Source organism: Molothrus aeneus, chromosome 13 (assembly GCF_037042795.1).
Source record: "Molothrus aeneus isolate 106 chromosome 13, BPBGC_Maene_1.0, whole genome shotgun sequence".
Taxonomy (NCBI): domain Eukaryota; kingdom Metazoa; phylum Chordata; class Aves; order Passeriformes; family Icteridae; genus Molothrus; species Molothrus aeneus.
Genome location: NC_089658.1, coordinates 17,791,123 through 17,806,747, shown reverse-complemented (window position 1 = coordinate 17,806,747; position 15,625 = coordinate 17,791,123). Strand labels below are relative to the sequence as shown.

The 15,625-nt window shown below is 46.6% G+C and overlaps 1 protein-coding gene and 1 long non-coding RNA gene across 5 annotated transcripts in view; one reads left to right on the top strand and one right to left on the bottom strand.

The window, feature by feature from the left end:
* Window positions 1-86: 86 nt before the first annotated feature.
* On the bottom strand, window positions 87-12,725 carry ANKDD1A (ankyrin repeat and death domain containing 1A). Of its 4 annotated transcripts, none has more exons than XM_066559066.1 (15): window positions 12,450-12,712; window positions 9,967-10,070; window positions 9,204-9,338; window positions 8,552-8,650; window positions 7,996-8,100; window positions 7,656-7,754; window positions 7,234-7,332; window positions 5,998-6,096; window positions 5,555-5,653; window positions 5,231-5,329; window positions 4,556-4,654; window positions 3,137-3,232; window positions 1,947-2,148; window positions 1,107-1,238; window positions 87-866 (listed from the first exon to the last, which is right to left on the bottom strand). In XM_066559066.1, exons 1-15 carry the CDS (start codon window positions 12,643-12,645, stop codon window positions 805-807), a joined length of 1,725 nt encoding a protein of 574 aa, XP_066415163.1. In that variant the 5' UTR covers window positions 12,646-12,712; the 3' UTR covers window positions 87-804. The 4 variants fall into 4 exon arrangements, with proteins under 4 accessions (XP_066415163.1, XP_066415160.1, XP_066415161.1 ...); XM_066559063.1 differs by having other exon boundaries at window positions 9,240-9,338; window positions 12,450-12,710; XM_066559064.1 differs by lacking the exon at window positions 1,107-1,238 and having other exon boundaries at window positions 9,240-9,338; window positions 12,450-12,725.
* The window catches only part of LOC136562322 (uncharacterized), a 37,197-nt gene continuing 34,173 nt past the window's right edge, over window positions 12,602-15,625 (top strand). The window contains exons 1-2 of the long non-coding RNA XR_010784491.1: window positions 12,602-12,788; window positions 14,784-14,955. This is a non-coding gene — a long non-coding RNA (uncharacterized lncRNA). The remainder of the gene's footprint in view (window positions 12,789-14,783; window positions 14,956-15,625) is intronic.

Genomic DNA, 15,625 nt, shown 5'->3' with positions numbered 1-15,625 from the left:
TTAACTATAAGGTTGTACTGGTTTAGCTCTAAGAAAAAATGCTGTAGTGGTTTTTTTTAATAAAGATGACAAGATATAACTTGTAATTTTAAAGGTTAAAATGTAGATTTATTGAAATACAGACATTATTTTCCCCTTGAGATGCTGTAAAAAATAAATATGAAGGATTACATGACAAATGAAAAGATGTTTTGAAAAGGTCAGAGTCACCTATTTGATTTATAAACATACATGTTAATGTACATTTATAAACAGCATATGTTAATATTCTTCTCAAACTTTTTGTGAAGAGTCAAAGTATTAAAGACCACAACCCCTCAGGTTCCAAGAGGACCAAAGAGTGGCTTTGATTTTTGCTTAAGTTCTCTTATTGTGGCAATGTATGGACGTGCCTAAGACATGAGACACCCCCACAAATAAGGTAAGTAAAGAACATTCCTGAGAACAAAGCCTTTGCCCCCATTAACTTAAAAACTTAACAATTGCAAATTTATATACAAAACTGTGCTGTAGACAAGTTACAGTAGAACTGTAATATTTCCTGATGCAGTATGACAAGTAAGGCTTGCTCACCAAACTCATTGCAGTGCCCAGACCGTTTGAAATTGCTGATAAAAATCTCCCTTCTGTGTAGAGATGTTTTTGACCATGAGCATTTGTTTTACCCTTGTCATTTCCTGTCCAGAAGGGTGCAGCAGTGCCAGCAGTTGGCGACAAGAAGCCCTTAGGTTGCATCTGCCTTCTCTCAGCAGCAGAGGAGTGTTTCTCCTGTGGCTGTGAGACCAGCTGAGGATGCTCCTGGTGTTACATTGCTGTGCATTTCTGTGGAGACGTGGAGTCTGCATTTGCTTTTTTCCTGATGCTTTCTGTAAGAGAGAATGATCTGCTGCACAGAACAATAAAGCCATGGCAGGATCTGTTCATTTATCAAACCTAAGAGAAAGAGATTACATGTAATGGAAGCAAGGGGGCAGAGCAGGTGCTTTCAGCTCATGTGAGTTGGCTTCACTGAAGTTTTCCTCTGTATTTGTCTAAGCGCAGAATTTGGGTAAATTAATTCAAACAATGCTCAGTGTGCATTATTTGAAGGAAGACAAAAGTATTACCTGCTAAATCTCTTTTCCCAATCCCTACCAGGCCTTCGTAGAGTCCCTTGATTGGATTTTCTCCTGCAGTGATCACACCATGGAGCCAGATCAGCAACATTCTGTGCCCGTGTTCCCTGTAGCTTTTAGTGCCTGGATCAAAGCACAGATGAAATCCCACACTCAGAGTGCATGGCCCTGATCAGAGCAGATTTCTGCCCTGGTGGGTGTGCACACCCCTCCCTCCTCTCTGGATTTTACTAGGAGGCTGTAAAACATGGTTTTAATTCCTGCTTGTGATGGGATTGCTGGATTTATGTGGAACTTAATGGAGTGGCTATGGCCGAGCTTGGGTTTGTTGCACAGCCTTTCATGGCAACACAGCTCCTGCCTTCAGAGCACAGCTTGGCCCCTTGCTCACATCATCCAAACTGCAGAGTTCTTGAAACAGTCAGAACTAGCAGTGATCTGTTCTGACCCTCAGACCCTGCTTCTGCTAATGTATTTCTTAAATTCTAAAGAATTCACTTCACTGCCTTCTTGCTACTCAAAAAAGTAAAACCAGCAAGTTCCTTCTGTTCTACAGAACAAGAATTGTAGCAAGAACTCACAGGCCTGCCAAATGTCTCCTAAGGAGTGAGCAAAGAACCACTAATTTCCCTGCTTGCATGCCTTATTCCTAGACAAATTACAGTGTGTAGGTAATTCCACATTCAGTAAAACCAGTATTTTTAGCCTAATCTTTTGGTTGCTTCAAATAAACTAACTGGTTTTCTTCATGCTTTGCTCTTACTGCAGCTTTATCTCCTAGAAACAAAGTCCAAGGAAAGAAAGGAAAATACCTGGGAAGCTTTTTTATACCTGTCCATTGTTGCTCAATGGCCCTGATGTGGTCATCCGTGAATTTCCAGTAATGTGCCAGCTTCTTCCATTCCCCGGGTTTGAGGTACTTAGTGGCTAATCTCCACATGACTGAGCGGATGTGCTGTGTTTCCAGCCTGTGATCCTGCTTAAAGGTCAAGTGCTTTGCCACCCATGAGCCGGAGTCCCTGTTCAGGTTGTCCTGCAGAGCCAGAACAGAGGTGCTGCAGCAGTGCCTGTGCTTCTGCAGCCTCCCACATGCTCAGCTCTGTGGTCCCTGTGAGTTCTTTCTGGCACAGCTCATGTTTTTACTCCCTTTATTCTCATTTCACTCTGTGCTCATCGGGGTTAAAATGCCATTAATGGCCACTTCGCTGTGGAAGGCCATGAGGATCACGATTTGCATTTCTACATTTCCTTTCATCTAGGGTTTGGGGCAGAATCATTTAATTAAATCTGCTTCCCTGGATCATCAGCTGTGCTCACAGCCAGGCTGCAGAGGCTGCATGACATTCTCTAGGGCTGCAATGGGAAGCCAATGCAAGGGCCTGATCCACTGAGCATGACCCTGAAGCTGCACCTGAGCCACAGGCATATGCTCTCCTTTCCTTCCTTTGCTTCCCCCTCTGGAGCACTGCCATGGGAGGACAACCAAACTCTGAAGAACATGCAAGGGATGTGACATTGGACTGTACTTTCAGCTTGGTTTGGGCACAGGCTCGGGGTAGGCAGCGTTTCAGAGGGGAGACTGGGGCTGAGAGGCTGCACTTTGAGGGAGAAGTTGTTTCTAAGACTCCAACAAGAGCTGTCTCCTTCCAGTGCTGAAAAACTCTCAAAATCCCATTTTGGTGACCTGAGGCCAAGCATTTTTTCACTCAAGTCCTTCAGTTTCTCCTTCTGGGAAAAGGAACCAATTCTATCCCTTTGGGAGCAGCTGTTAAATAATTTTTGGAAACCCCTATTCCCAGCAGTGCCACCTGGGATTTCTAACAGCAGAGGCCTTTTTAAACAAGGAAAACCTTAAGTAGATGCTGTTGGCATGGTGAGGATTTGTGTTTTTCTTAAGTAAGGGGATGAAAATAGAGGTCAGGCTGTCAAGGGATGTCCTGTATTTCTTTTTCTTTGACAGCTGGTATGTGGAGTGTCAATGGAGAGGAGAAAGCACAGGGGCTGTTGTGTAAGCTGCTCACCTTCTCCCATTTGTAAAATCGATCAGCTTTGATAATCATGTCCACCAAGATGATGTGATTGCCTCGGGCAGCAACATCCAGAGATGTTTTCCCTTGCTGAAATTAGAAAGGAAAAATGAGCTGGAAAAGACTTTACACCTTAGGATGTACAATCTCCACGGCCACCCAGCATCTGCAGCAGCTGGCACATGGACTACTGAGTAATGCACCCACCAGGACCTGTTCTCCACCTGTGAACTTCAGATGTGAGCTGCTGTCAAGCTCCTGCATTCAGAGCATGGGGAGTGGTTTTCCAGGCTCTGCAGCATCACCTCTGTTGCTGCTGCCTATTTTGCAGGAGCCACTGGAAAAGCTTCACCCACCAAGTGGAAAAGCTGCAACCCACCAACATGAGAGCAACCATCAGAGAACAACTCAGCTCTGCAGTCCAAGGTATTTTATAGCCTTTTGCACAGCAGGTTTGCTGACACATGAAACCAAAATGATTTATACAACCTCATTAACTTTACAGGCTCCAGATACACATGATTAAAAATGGTCTCCTAGGAGAAGCACAGGCTGATGAGACTATGAAAATGTGGCTATGTTCCTTTCATGAATATGATTTTGAATTGGGCAGGGGGAGATTTGTATTTCTATCTAAAATCAGAAGGCAGAAAAGAACAAGATTTGAAAGTTGCATGAAGCAAAGCGAGCCAGCCCAGGCACCAGGCATAACAGGAAGAACAGTTCTAGCCTCAGATGTGAGCAGAAACCCAATTTCATACAGGAAAATGTGAATGTGTCCCCTGTGCTGAATGTCATTGCAGTTCCACAGAGTGCTGAAAGGTGACAAACATTCACCACAGCTGAAGGCCAGTTCAGCCAGGTGCCTTCAGGTCTGCACTTGCTCTTACCCACTGCAAATGGCATTTTAAAAACACTATTTTAATCCCTGCCCAAGGGCCTCCAGCATTTTTGGGCACGTGCTACATTTTCAGGGCTCTTGAAATTCATTCTGTTGATTTTATTAGGTGCCAAAAGCCCCAGGACTGTGCCAGATCTATACCAAACAGATCCTTTCAACCTAGTAGAATATCTGTGCTGTAATTTTTCAGGTATATTACTTACCTTTATTTGAGGAAATCTTTGATATTATTGTTCATGATAGTACAAGTAGAAGGAACTAAAACAACTTTGAAAAAGAAAGCATTGTTCATTGTGTTATCTATTTTCTACCTAAGAACCAGTCACTTATTTCCTGGAAAACACATCAAAATAACCTACTCAGCTGTGTTTTAAGGGCTTATCCCTGGAAATACCTAAATTTTAATATTACTAGCCTTCCTTGAAAATTATGAAAAACATTAGCAAAGACCATCTATGTATATTTTCCCTCCATACTCCCACAGAACCTGTTTCATCCATGGAGACCTTTACCTTGTCTGTCAGCTTCAGATTAACTCCTGCAATGAGAATCATCTCAGCAATGTCCTGCCTGCCATGCTCTGCAGCGATGTGGAGTGAGGTCTGCTGCCTCTGCAGAAGGAGGGAGAAAGGACTACATTTCAGAGAAGGACAAGTGTGAGGCTGGGAGGGCAGAACATTACCAGGAGGAGCTTGGGACTTTTTAATGGAAACCACTAAAACTGAGCATAAAATGTGTCAATTTTACGGTATCATCAGTAGAGAACATCGCTACAAGTATGAAGATTAACCAAAACAAGCTACACAAAGCCCCTCATTCAGAAAATTGCAGTTTGGTGAGACAACCAGCTAGCTCCAGGCTTGCCTCCAATTCTCAGCCCTCTAAACATTTTGCAGAATATATTCCATCTTGAAATTTCTCCTACCTGCTTCCAGCAAGGATGAGAGAGCCTGCCTAGACTATGCAATGTTGCAGGGGGCACAGCACTGCCCTCATGTTGAACACCATCAAGTGATTACCTCACTGCAACAATTAGAATCACTTCACAGGTTTCACATTTCCTAAGCTGCACTTCCAGGTTCTCCACATTTTAAAGCACTCCTCTTTAATCCTGTCCCCAAGGTGATAAAATCCCCCATGAAACTGGTTCACATTTCAAACACAAAGAACAGGAACTGCAGTCTTACATTATCTGGAATGTCAAGGTCACACTCTGCACTGATGAAGAGCTTCACCATGGCTGGGAAGTTCTGCAGGACTGCAATGTGCATTGCTGATGCATTTTGCTGTGGAAAGAAGACCCTGCACTTAGGGAGAGCTTAGCTCATAGCACTGAAAGGACCATGCTGTGCCCAGCATGTGCTGTTCTATCACAGCTGCCAGTTTGCACTGGGGGCTGATGGGGATACTGCACCAGTCCTTCCAGAGTTGCTTTGTGCTCTCCAAAAAGAGCAGCTCCACAAACTGGCTTTACCTTATTTGTAGTGATAAGAGCATTGAGAGGGACTCACATGATTGAGAGCATCTGTGTGGATTCCTGCATCCATGAGGATCCTGGCTATCTCCTCATAGCCATGCAGTGCTGCATAATGAAGGCAGTTCATCTTTTTCTGAAAGGGAACTCAGAAGAGAGGAGTGTTACTCAGGGATTCTTCCCAAAGGCTGCAGTTGTTACAGACTACCCACAAAGAGCTTCCTGCTCCCTCCTGCAAGAGTCCCATGGCCCAGCACTGACAAATTCATGGAGATTGTCTCCAGCCAAACCAGTCCTAGGGAGCGTCACCTGCCTCTTTGTACACAACCACGTTTACCTTCCTCTAAACTCCCTGTGCTATTCCTGAATGCAGGGCTCCACATGACCTCTCTCTATGGGTGACCTGGGAAACCACAGGAAGGTGTGGGCATAAATCCACAAAGTAGGGTTTGGGAATGGAATCACCTCCATGGAGCTAACCTGGGTTTGGGCATTGACATCAGCACCCACTTCCACGAGCAGCTTCACACAGTGGCTGTGTCCCCCCTCAGCAGCCAGGTGCAGAGCCGTGAGTCCTTCCTGCACAAGGCAAGAAAGGACACAAGCAGCATTTCTGTAGACAAGGCTGAGACAGAGCAAAAGAACAAGTCACAGACTCTACCCCATCTTCTGAATCCATGACATGTTACAGTACCAGTTCTGAGGGCCAGGATCTCCAGTTGATCATTACAAAAATAGAAGACACAATTATCTGCCCTGGACCATACCAGAGTACTGCTCTGTCCTGAATGTCACTGGCTGTGGGCCACAAGACAGACATTGTGTTCACCATCTTTCCTCCCCTCCAGCCCGTCAATAAACCAAAAAGGATTTTACACAGACAGCAAAGACAAGCCACTTTCCTGGAATAGCCCAGAGATAGAACTTGAAACCTGTGACCCTCTATCACTGGTTTTCCCTTCCAAGGGTTGCAGCTCATTTCATTACAAGAAAACAGAAGCAAGCAAGCAGAATTCCTAAGTGATTTCATCTAGTTTTATTATTGCTCTTTGCAGAAAGGGCAGCTCATGTGGGGGTAGACAAATGCTGCCAGTTACCACAGAAGGTGGCTCCCCCTTTCCTTCAGATCTTAATCACAATCAAATACACTTTTCAAAGACAGTAACCAAATAAGACTAAAAAAAATGCTGATAAACTTAATTGGGAGTGTGCCCTGGAATAAATAACAGTGATACTAAGCCAATATTTGCTATCTAAGTCATTAACTGTGTTCCAGCCACATAATTTTCCAGAGCGGATCTGTCAAAAGAGAGATCTCAAACAGAAGGTCCATATGTTCAGTGACTAAGTCAATACTTCAAAGCATGGTGAAGTTCAGTTTAAAACACACTCAATAACCATTTAGGCACTTGAATGTACAAGGTTCAGGGAGAGAAAGGGAGATTAAATGGAGTGATAAGGTAGGTGTGCAGATACAGCAGGAAGAGAAGGCAACACTTTAGAGCCGGAAATTGGTCCAAGACGGATGTCGCCTTTCACTGATACTCTGCAAGTGTGACCTGCCTTTACCCACACAGGCTTTAGATAAAATCAGCTATTTTCTAGACCTCTCCTGTCAATACTGGCTTTTCAGCCTGATGGCTGTGGCAGGAGAGTATTTCTAGGGGGGAAAAGGGCAAAACTGATGTGGTTTTGATTTAATTTAAGTGTACTTACTGAGTTTTTTTCATCAAGGTCCACTCCGACATCTATAATCTTCTCTAGCACAGAGAGGTGTCCATTTTTAGCAGCTAAATGCAATGCTGTATTTTCTTCCTGAAAGTAAACATTACTTTATAAACATATGTCTCACAGGACTGAGTGTTCATATACCACAATCTTGCACAGAGTATATCCAGTGTGGCTGAAAAGGCAGTTGTAACCAGTAGCATGAATATGAAGCAATTTTCCTACAGTTGCAGCAGCAAGGGAAGAACCCCTCCTACCTTAAACTAGAGCATGGTCCACCAGCCTTGCTGTGTATCCTGCCTGAAAAGTCCTGGAGAGAAACCATTAACTAAGCAACAAAATGTTCCCTGGTTTTCACATCCCCTAATCCTTGGAGTTCACCTCCCTGGCCTGTGGTTTTGTGCCCATACCTTGTCTTTGGCACTGTGAGAACAGCCCAGTCGAATGAGGAACTCCACCACCTCCAGCTGTCCGTGCTCTGCGGCCAGGTGAAATGCTGTCCTGTCCATCTTTGGGAGGAAACAGAGAAACACTGTCTAAAAGGCTCAGAAAGCACAGAATCAGATCATCTGCTGCAAGAAGCTTGACCAGAGCCAGAATCCCCATCATCCCTAAGCTCACTCTGCAGGAAGACTTCTGGGAGTAGTGTCTGACTCTGATTGTCTTCCCAAGACTAAGAGCAACATTCCTGCTAAACTCAGCACAGCAATACCAGACTTCATAAAACAGAGCTGTGAAAAGCCTTTCTACCTTGTCTGTCTCATCCACACACATGTCCTCCAAGTCCTCCATGATGAACTCCATGACCTGGATGTGTCCCCTCTGAGCTGCACAGTGAAGCAGGTTCCTGCCATTCTGGAGAGGAGACAAAGGACTGCTCATTCAACAAGTCCAAGACTGTGGGACAGTCAGTCTCTTTAGACAAACTGTGCCTGTTAGCAAGGGCCCATTTCATCCTCCCTGCACCTCCAGGACTAAAATTCCTTGTGCTGCAGACAGCAAGTTATGACTGAAATATTAATCCCCTTTTTCCAAGACAAGGTCTCTTTTAGAATACAAGGACTGCTGATTCACTAAACCATTTCCCATTTCTGTAACACCTTCCACATCAGCACTGCACAAACATGAGGTGAGGAAGCTGTTTTCATCCCCAAAGCTCCAATTATTACACCTGCTTCAGGGATAAGTCAGAGTGCAGATGGCAGTCCCCAGAGCAGATGCTGTCACATACAACTGAGCTCACAGGTAAACCTCTCTCTGTCGCTGTCTAGAGCCAAGTGATGGATCCACATGGGGAGACCCTCACCCTATTGACACGGTTAATCTTGGCCCCAGCATTGACAAGGATCTGCAGGACATGGAGGTGGCCAAACCACGCAGACAGGAGAAGAGCATTCATTCCAAACTGAGCAAAAAAGAAAGATACTTACAGTTAAACTGCAGCCATCACCATCCCCATCCCCACCCTGGAGGGAAGCTGTCCTCTTAGCTTAATGAAGTTTTTCAAATCTATTTGTTTCTCACTAGTATATTTTTTTAGTTGCACTTTCTCCAATTATTATTATTATTCCTGTCACAGATATTCACAGCAGCTGAGCAGAGACCTGCTTCTTGGCAGCTACTACCTATTTAATGGTGTGTATTAGCCTGGCTGTATGGGGGAGAGAAAACTTTCTGTCACTGTCATCCTACAAGCCCCACCAACACAATCAGAAGAAGCCAAGCATCCCCATGCTCTATGGAAAACTTTACAGATTCTACCAGCCTATTCCAAGTCCCTGTGCATGCAAGGAAAAGGCCAAAATACAGAGCACAGACACATGTGCCAACAAGGCTTGCTCCAGCCCCTTGCCCAGCAGGTGCAGCGTGCCACCCTGTGTGACCCACCCAGGGCTAAGGTGCAGTGTGTAACTGCTGGCCTAGCACCCAGTCCCTGGCACTGCCCCAGCACCAAACACGTGTGCAGCACATGCAAGGGAGAGTGGCCTCTGTACACTGTCCTCGTCATCCACAGGGGCGTCGTGATCCAGGAGCAGCCGCACAGCATCCACGCTCCCGGCTCCCGCAGCCCAGTGCAGGGCAGTCCGCTCTGCCTGCAAGCAAGGACAGAGGCAGGGACGGCTGAGTGTGCAGAGCGTGGGTATCCACCAGCCCTTCTGAAGGCCAAAATATCCTCGGCCATCTATACAGCCAGAATTTCTCACACTGTGCAGTTTTCTTTGGACCCAGCCCTCTGTCTCTGCTCTCCTGTTAGGCAGACAGGTGTCAGTCACCTTCTGCTCAGGAGCTGCAGTTCTGGACTGTAATGACAGCACAGAGTGAAGAACATTGCTGACAATAAATGGACAGATTGAAACACTAGGGATGGGGGCAATCCTGTATCTCCATGAACCTACTAGCCAACAAGGAAAGATCTGCATCAGAAACAGAGTTTGTCCCACAGTCTTACTGTACAGAGACAGCAAAATCAGAGCCTTTCATGGCAATCATGTCTATCTGGCAATTGCAGCTTTCCAGTGTGGCCAGGATGATAGTACTGGGGGTCTCAGTGTGTTGTGAAAACTGCTTGGTTGCTACAGGCCCTATTTGGCACTGGGTGTTGTATTTTAAAGCTTTGACAAATCAAGCAGTTAATGAGAAGAGTAGCATTAAGGAGCTGCAGTTCTGAAACATGCCCTCAGCACTTCCTGCAGCTTGGAGGTGGAAAAACCCAGGACTTACATTGTTTTTGGCTTTGATGTCAACTCCTCTCCTGATGAGCTCCTCCATCCTGGCTGTATCATTTCGCTTCGCTGCATCATGGAACTCCTTCTCTGACTGAAGCACTGCAGCAAAGCAGAAGAGTGAGCATTAAAACTGTGCTGGCAAGAGGCATGGAGCAGCATGCTCCAACAAACCTCTCCTTCATCTCACCGGCCCCCGTGGCTTCAGGGAAGGATGACTACAGAAAGATTCTTCCAGCAAGAATCCCAGCCCTACAGATGTTGGCATGTTTGCTGGATTTGTATCCTACCACTGTCTCTCCTTCCCTGTGCCACATCAATGCTCTTCCAGTCCCACCCATTTCTCTTCTAATTCAGTGTCTCTCTGCATGGATTTGCTCCAGCTGCAAAACATTTTGATCCATGAGGTCCATATCCTCTGGGCACCCTCTGAGGGCCAGAGTCAGTGTGAAGGCTCTGAGATGACACAGACCCTTTCCTCCATCCTTCCACCTACCTGCCACTGCTCTACAAGGAGGCCTTTACACATGGTCCCCTCCAGGCAACCTGAACCAGCCAAGCAGCACAAAACTGCCAGCCTGGCCTGTGATTAGTGTTGCATCTCTTAATAAACCGTGGCAGCTCTGCACATAATTTACCATGACTGGCAGTACTTGTCCTGCACAGTTAGGCACAATTTAAGAGTGTTTACTCCCCATGCTGGGCCTTGCCCCAGCAATCTTCTCCTTCATCAAATAAACCTTCCTGCCAAGAAACAAGAGCAAGGCTGTGACTGCCACAGCCCGACAGGGAGGCTCTGAAGACTTTTGGCAAGGCTGGTGTCAGTGTTTGTTGGACTCAGTCTCTGTCCTAGTGCTTTTGGGGAATTCTTTCAAGAAGTGCTTGAGTCAGACCCTTGGCCTGTCACATCCTACTGGAGAGCTGGCCTAGAGGCTCTGCTCTCCTCTACGCTTTCCAGAACCCAGGCTGCAGCTTGAGGGGCTCAATGACAATTCAGTTTGTTCCAACATATCAACTGCATATTAACCACATGCCATACAAAAGGCATCAAAACATATTATTGTTCCCATTCCACCACACTGAGGGAGAAAACCAGGAGACTCGTTGCCTAAATAGCACAATCTCTTTGGAGGGCACAGAAGAAAGGCATCCCTACCGTGGACTCTTAGAGCAACAGAGGTATAACCTCATCCTCCAGTTTCCATTCCCCTTGCCTTCAAACAAAAGAACTTTAGCTCAAGAAAAACACAAATAACACAAATTTTAACACTAGACAGGATCATTCAACAGTATATTTATCCACTTAACACCAGACATGGTCATCTGAGAGTGTGTATTCAAGAGTGCTGGACCTCCTGCTACAATGAAGGCAGTAGGATTTGGACACTGATTTCTGCAAGAAACAGGATTTCCTATACTGTATATTAAGACTCTCTTATCACCTTGTCAGCTGTGTTAACAGGATTGCATTTCACCCTGCATGGACCCTTCATTTGAGAGGAAATATAAAGAGAACTTGTGAAAAACACTGAGATTTTGTTAATTATTAACACCAATGACTCCACATATACCACCTCCTTGTACATGCTTATCTCCCTTCAGTGGAATAAATCCTATGTTTCAATTAAGCAAATGCTGCTGACCCTGCTCTCCAGGTGACAGAAATGTTTTCTTACATTTTACGGACACACAAAGCATCATTTTCAAGAAATGCCAAACCACCTTGGTTATTCTTTGGATAGCTGTGAAGATGCAGTAACAAATTTGGCATTGCTAAGGCTGTAAAAGCCGCAATTTATTTATTTTTATCAACACATGAGTAACAGTTTGATGGCCTGAGTTTGCTACTTAAGATCCACAGCAGCTCTGTAAGTGTAAATGCATTCCTCATCATGGCATGCACCTGTCCAGCAGAAACATTTCAGTGGATATTTAGCAGTGTTCCTTCTCCTTCAAGCTCAGATTCCAGGGTACTTCATAGCTTACTGAATAGGAATTCAGTTATCACAAGCAGCGTGGAAAACATTTTAAATTATTTACCCTCAATGCAATGCACCAACTCACAGGCAGTTTATTATGCAAGAGATGTAGAAAAGCAGCAAAGGAGGAGAAAGACGTGCAAAGAAACGTGCAAAACCCATCCACCGAGCCCTGCCTGGGGCTGCAGGACACAAAGACAACTTGGGATGGGGACCGAGGGACCAAGGAGGCCAAAAACCCCAAGTGCGGGGTACCAGAGTTATGTGCAGCATCTCAGCGGTGCAGGATGCTTTTGGACAACAGCGCCCTGATTCACGGGTAGGTTTAACCACCTGCTTTGTTTCCCAGCGGATTTTCAGGTGTCCGGTTCTATCTTAGGGCATCCCGGCTCTGCCCCTCAGCCCCGCCGGCTCCCGCCCGCCCCTCAGGGCGCACGAATCGCCCCTCAGGGCGCTGCGCCACCCGCCCCGCTGGGGCAGCCCCCGCCCCGGCCCCACTCACGGGTGTCGCCTTCCGACGCCAAGTCGTCCCCCATGTCGCGACACAGCGGCCCCGCCGCCGCCGCCGCCGCCTCAGGGCGGGCTGAGGCGCGTCCCCGCCGCCTCAGAGCGGGCTGACAGGCGCGTCCCCGCCTCCTCGCAGGCCACCTCGCCGCCGCCGAGCTGCTCTTTTGCTGCTCTTTAAAGCAAAAGATCATAAAACAAGCCCACTTCTTGGCAAACACGGTATTTTCGGGCCGTTTGAGGAGGACTTGAGTGTGGACATCCAGCTGCCGCCATTTCGGCCAGGTGCCGCCCTTCACCCCAGCGCGGCTCTGCTGAGTGCTGCTGCTTCGAGGTGGTGGGTGGTTTAATTTAAAATTAATTTAATTCTGTTTCCAGAGCAATTTGGGAGGAGAGGGATTTCTAAGCAGTAGAAAATACGGGGGGTTCTTTTTGCTTTCCCCTGAAAGCAGGGCTCAGAGGTTGATGTTTCCTGGGAATGAGGTGCTCTTGTTACCACATGTCCCTCAGCAGGTGCAGGAGGGGGCAAAAGGGCTTTTCCCTCAGAGTTTTAGTGAATTCTCCAGTTTCAGCGTCTGGGCTGGTTTTATCTTTTATTTTGTTCTCCATTTTGATAGTATGATAAGGAAGAAACCGGGGTGAGCTGAGGTTTTGGGGATAATCAGATCTGTTTCTGTGGGTCCCCCACAGTACTCCTCCCCTGTCATACTGCTTCCATCTCTGGGCTCCCCAGCATAAGAAGGACATGGAGCAGCTGGAGTCAGTCCAGAGGAGGCCACAGAAATTCTCCAAGGGTTGGAGCACCTCTGCTCTGTAGCCAGACTGGGAGAGCTGGAGGTGTTCAGCCTGGAGAAGAGAGAGCTCCGGGGAGACCTTATTTGAAGCCCCATCCCTGAAAGCATCCAAGGCCAGGTTGGGTGGGGCTTGGAGCACCCTGGGATAGTGGAAGGTGTCCCTGCCCATGGAAGGTGGTGGAACTGGATGATCCTTAAGTCTCTTCCAGCCCATTCTGTCATTCTTTGCTGCTGGTCTCAGGAGAGGAGAGATGACATCAGGTTTGTATCCCGTCCCTAGACATGCTGGCCCACAGATGGTCTTTGTCAGGACTCCCTAGTGAAGTCCCTCTGGAGAAATATCTCTCTCTGTACCGCTGATTTCGGCTGTGATCTCACTCTGGTGCCTGTCACCACATGAGGGTGCCAGTGCTGTTCACCTGCCACGACTTCCTGCTCTAGCAGTAGAGTCCAGGGTGCAGTTTGGGCTGTTCCCTGGGCTCGGGACAGTTTTGGGGTACATCCCAATCTCGGGGACCCTTGTGTGCATCCGTGCTGCTCCTGTGAGAGAGCGTGGGGCGTTTGGTGTGTTGGAAGATAGGGGGAGGCAGATAAGAAGAGACCCTCTGCTTCTCCACACATGCCACTCTGTGCACACAGCTGTACCAGAACTGTCTTCAGGGCAGGGAGACAGTGGTTTCCATTTCATTGAAACCCATCACCGGTGGATTCAGTAGCCAAGTGCTTGCTGATGCAGTTGGATCACTACGGCTTGGCCTGCCCAGCTGTGAAATGGGGAGGTAGACCCTAAGCTCTTGAGCAAATACAGAATGTGTGGAGGTTTATGGATAGCTGCTTCTCTCAGAGATTTGGATGTGTGTTTTGTTTGCCGTTTATTCAAACTGAAGTTAAAAAAAAAAAAAAAAGACACTCTCTCTGGTAGGAAAAGTGAACATAAGGTCTGTCTGGATAAAGGGGAAGCCCTTCTTTTGTACAATAGCTTAGCGGGTAGAGCATCCTCCCCGAGGAAATGGGAAAGCTGGGCTTGATCCTTGTTTCTGCCGGAGGGGAGATGCAAACCTCGGGCCACACAAGACCCCAGAGAGCACCGTAAACAACAGGCTGCAGGCATGTCTGATGCGGAGAGTTTTTCTTGCTCTTTCCTGTTACTTTAAATAATTAATGATTTGATGGAGCAGGGAGTGGAGAAGGCAGGTGTCCTGTTTCCCTGGAGAGCAATCTGTGCACCCGGCAAGACGGAGTCTTGCGCTTTCTCGATGAATATTTAAGTGTCTTCAGACAAACTGGAACAGCGCCAGCAGGAGTGACTGAGAAGGGCTGAGCCCTTCCCACTGGGTATCCTAGTGCCTGGGGGCTGGGGAAACAGCCCTGAATAGGGCAGGGAATAATCCCTGCTTGCACGCACTATGGAGGTACTGTGCATCCCAGCCTTAGATGGGACCTCCGGCTCTTGCTAGCCTTTTGTTATGCTGTAAGAGATCCTTGGATGGAAAGCTGTCTGGATTTAAACTGCCACTGTTAATGTCATTGTCTTCCAGAGCTTGAATCAGCCAGGACTCATCACCCACGGCTCTCCTGCGGGTTAATGCTGATCTCGGCGGAGGAACAGCGCAGATGCACTGAGAGTTCGCATCTGTTTGTGAGCTTGGATGTTTCCAGCAGGCACAAAAAAAGGCAATGTAGGCAGTTCCTTCTGTCCTTCCCAAAGTGGTATGTGTTCGGGGGTGGAAGGGACCAAGACTTTCTGCTGATACTAAGTACAGAATGCTGCGACAATTTATTAACGACGCTGAACATTTGCCTGGCGATCCATTTATTAGCTAACAGACCTAAAACAGCTCTTGGATTTTTCCACTAATGTTGTAGCACAAAGAATGACAGGGGAGGTGGTAATTTGACCCCTTTTTGCAAAATATTCCAGACATCGACCCCATCTTCAGGATGGTGTTAAAATCTTTGTCTTTATTTCACTTGAAGAATAATTTTAGCTGAGCCAGCTTTGTGCTCTTTCTCACTTAGAAGTGAAGCTCTCTGTCAGAGAATTTTGTGCTCTTATTTTGCATGCACAGTTTTTAGGTACTGCTTTAGGATAATCATTATTTTTGATCACATTCAAAAATCATGAGCCAGGCTGGTTAAATCCATGTAATTTTAAAATGTGCCTCTGTTAGCTCCCTGGTTTAGTTGTATACAGTGTGATTTTCAAGCCAGTCAGATTTGCAGTTAGCCATGTAATACAGCCCACAAACCAGTATGTGTTTATGCACAAACAGTTGCTTACCTAGAGGTTTAGCAAATTGGACTTTAATTTATAATCTTCCTTTGGAAACAAAACTGGAAGGTGACTCCTCCTGCCTGCAGCTGCCTGTAATTTGGGAAG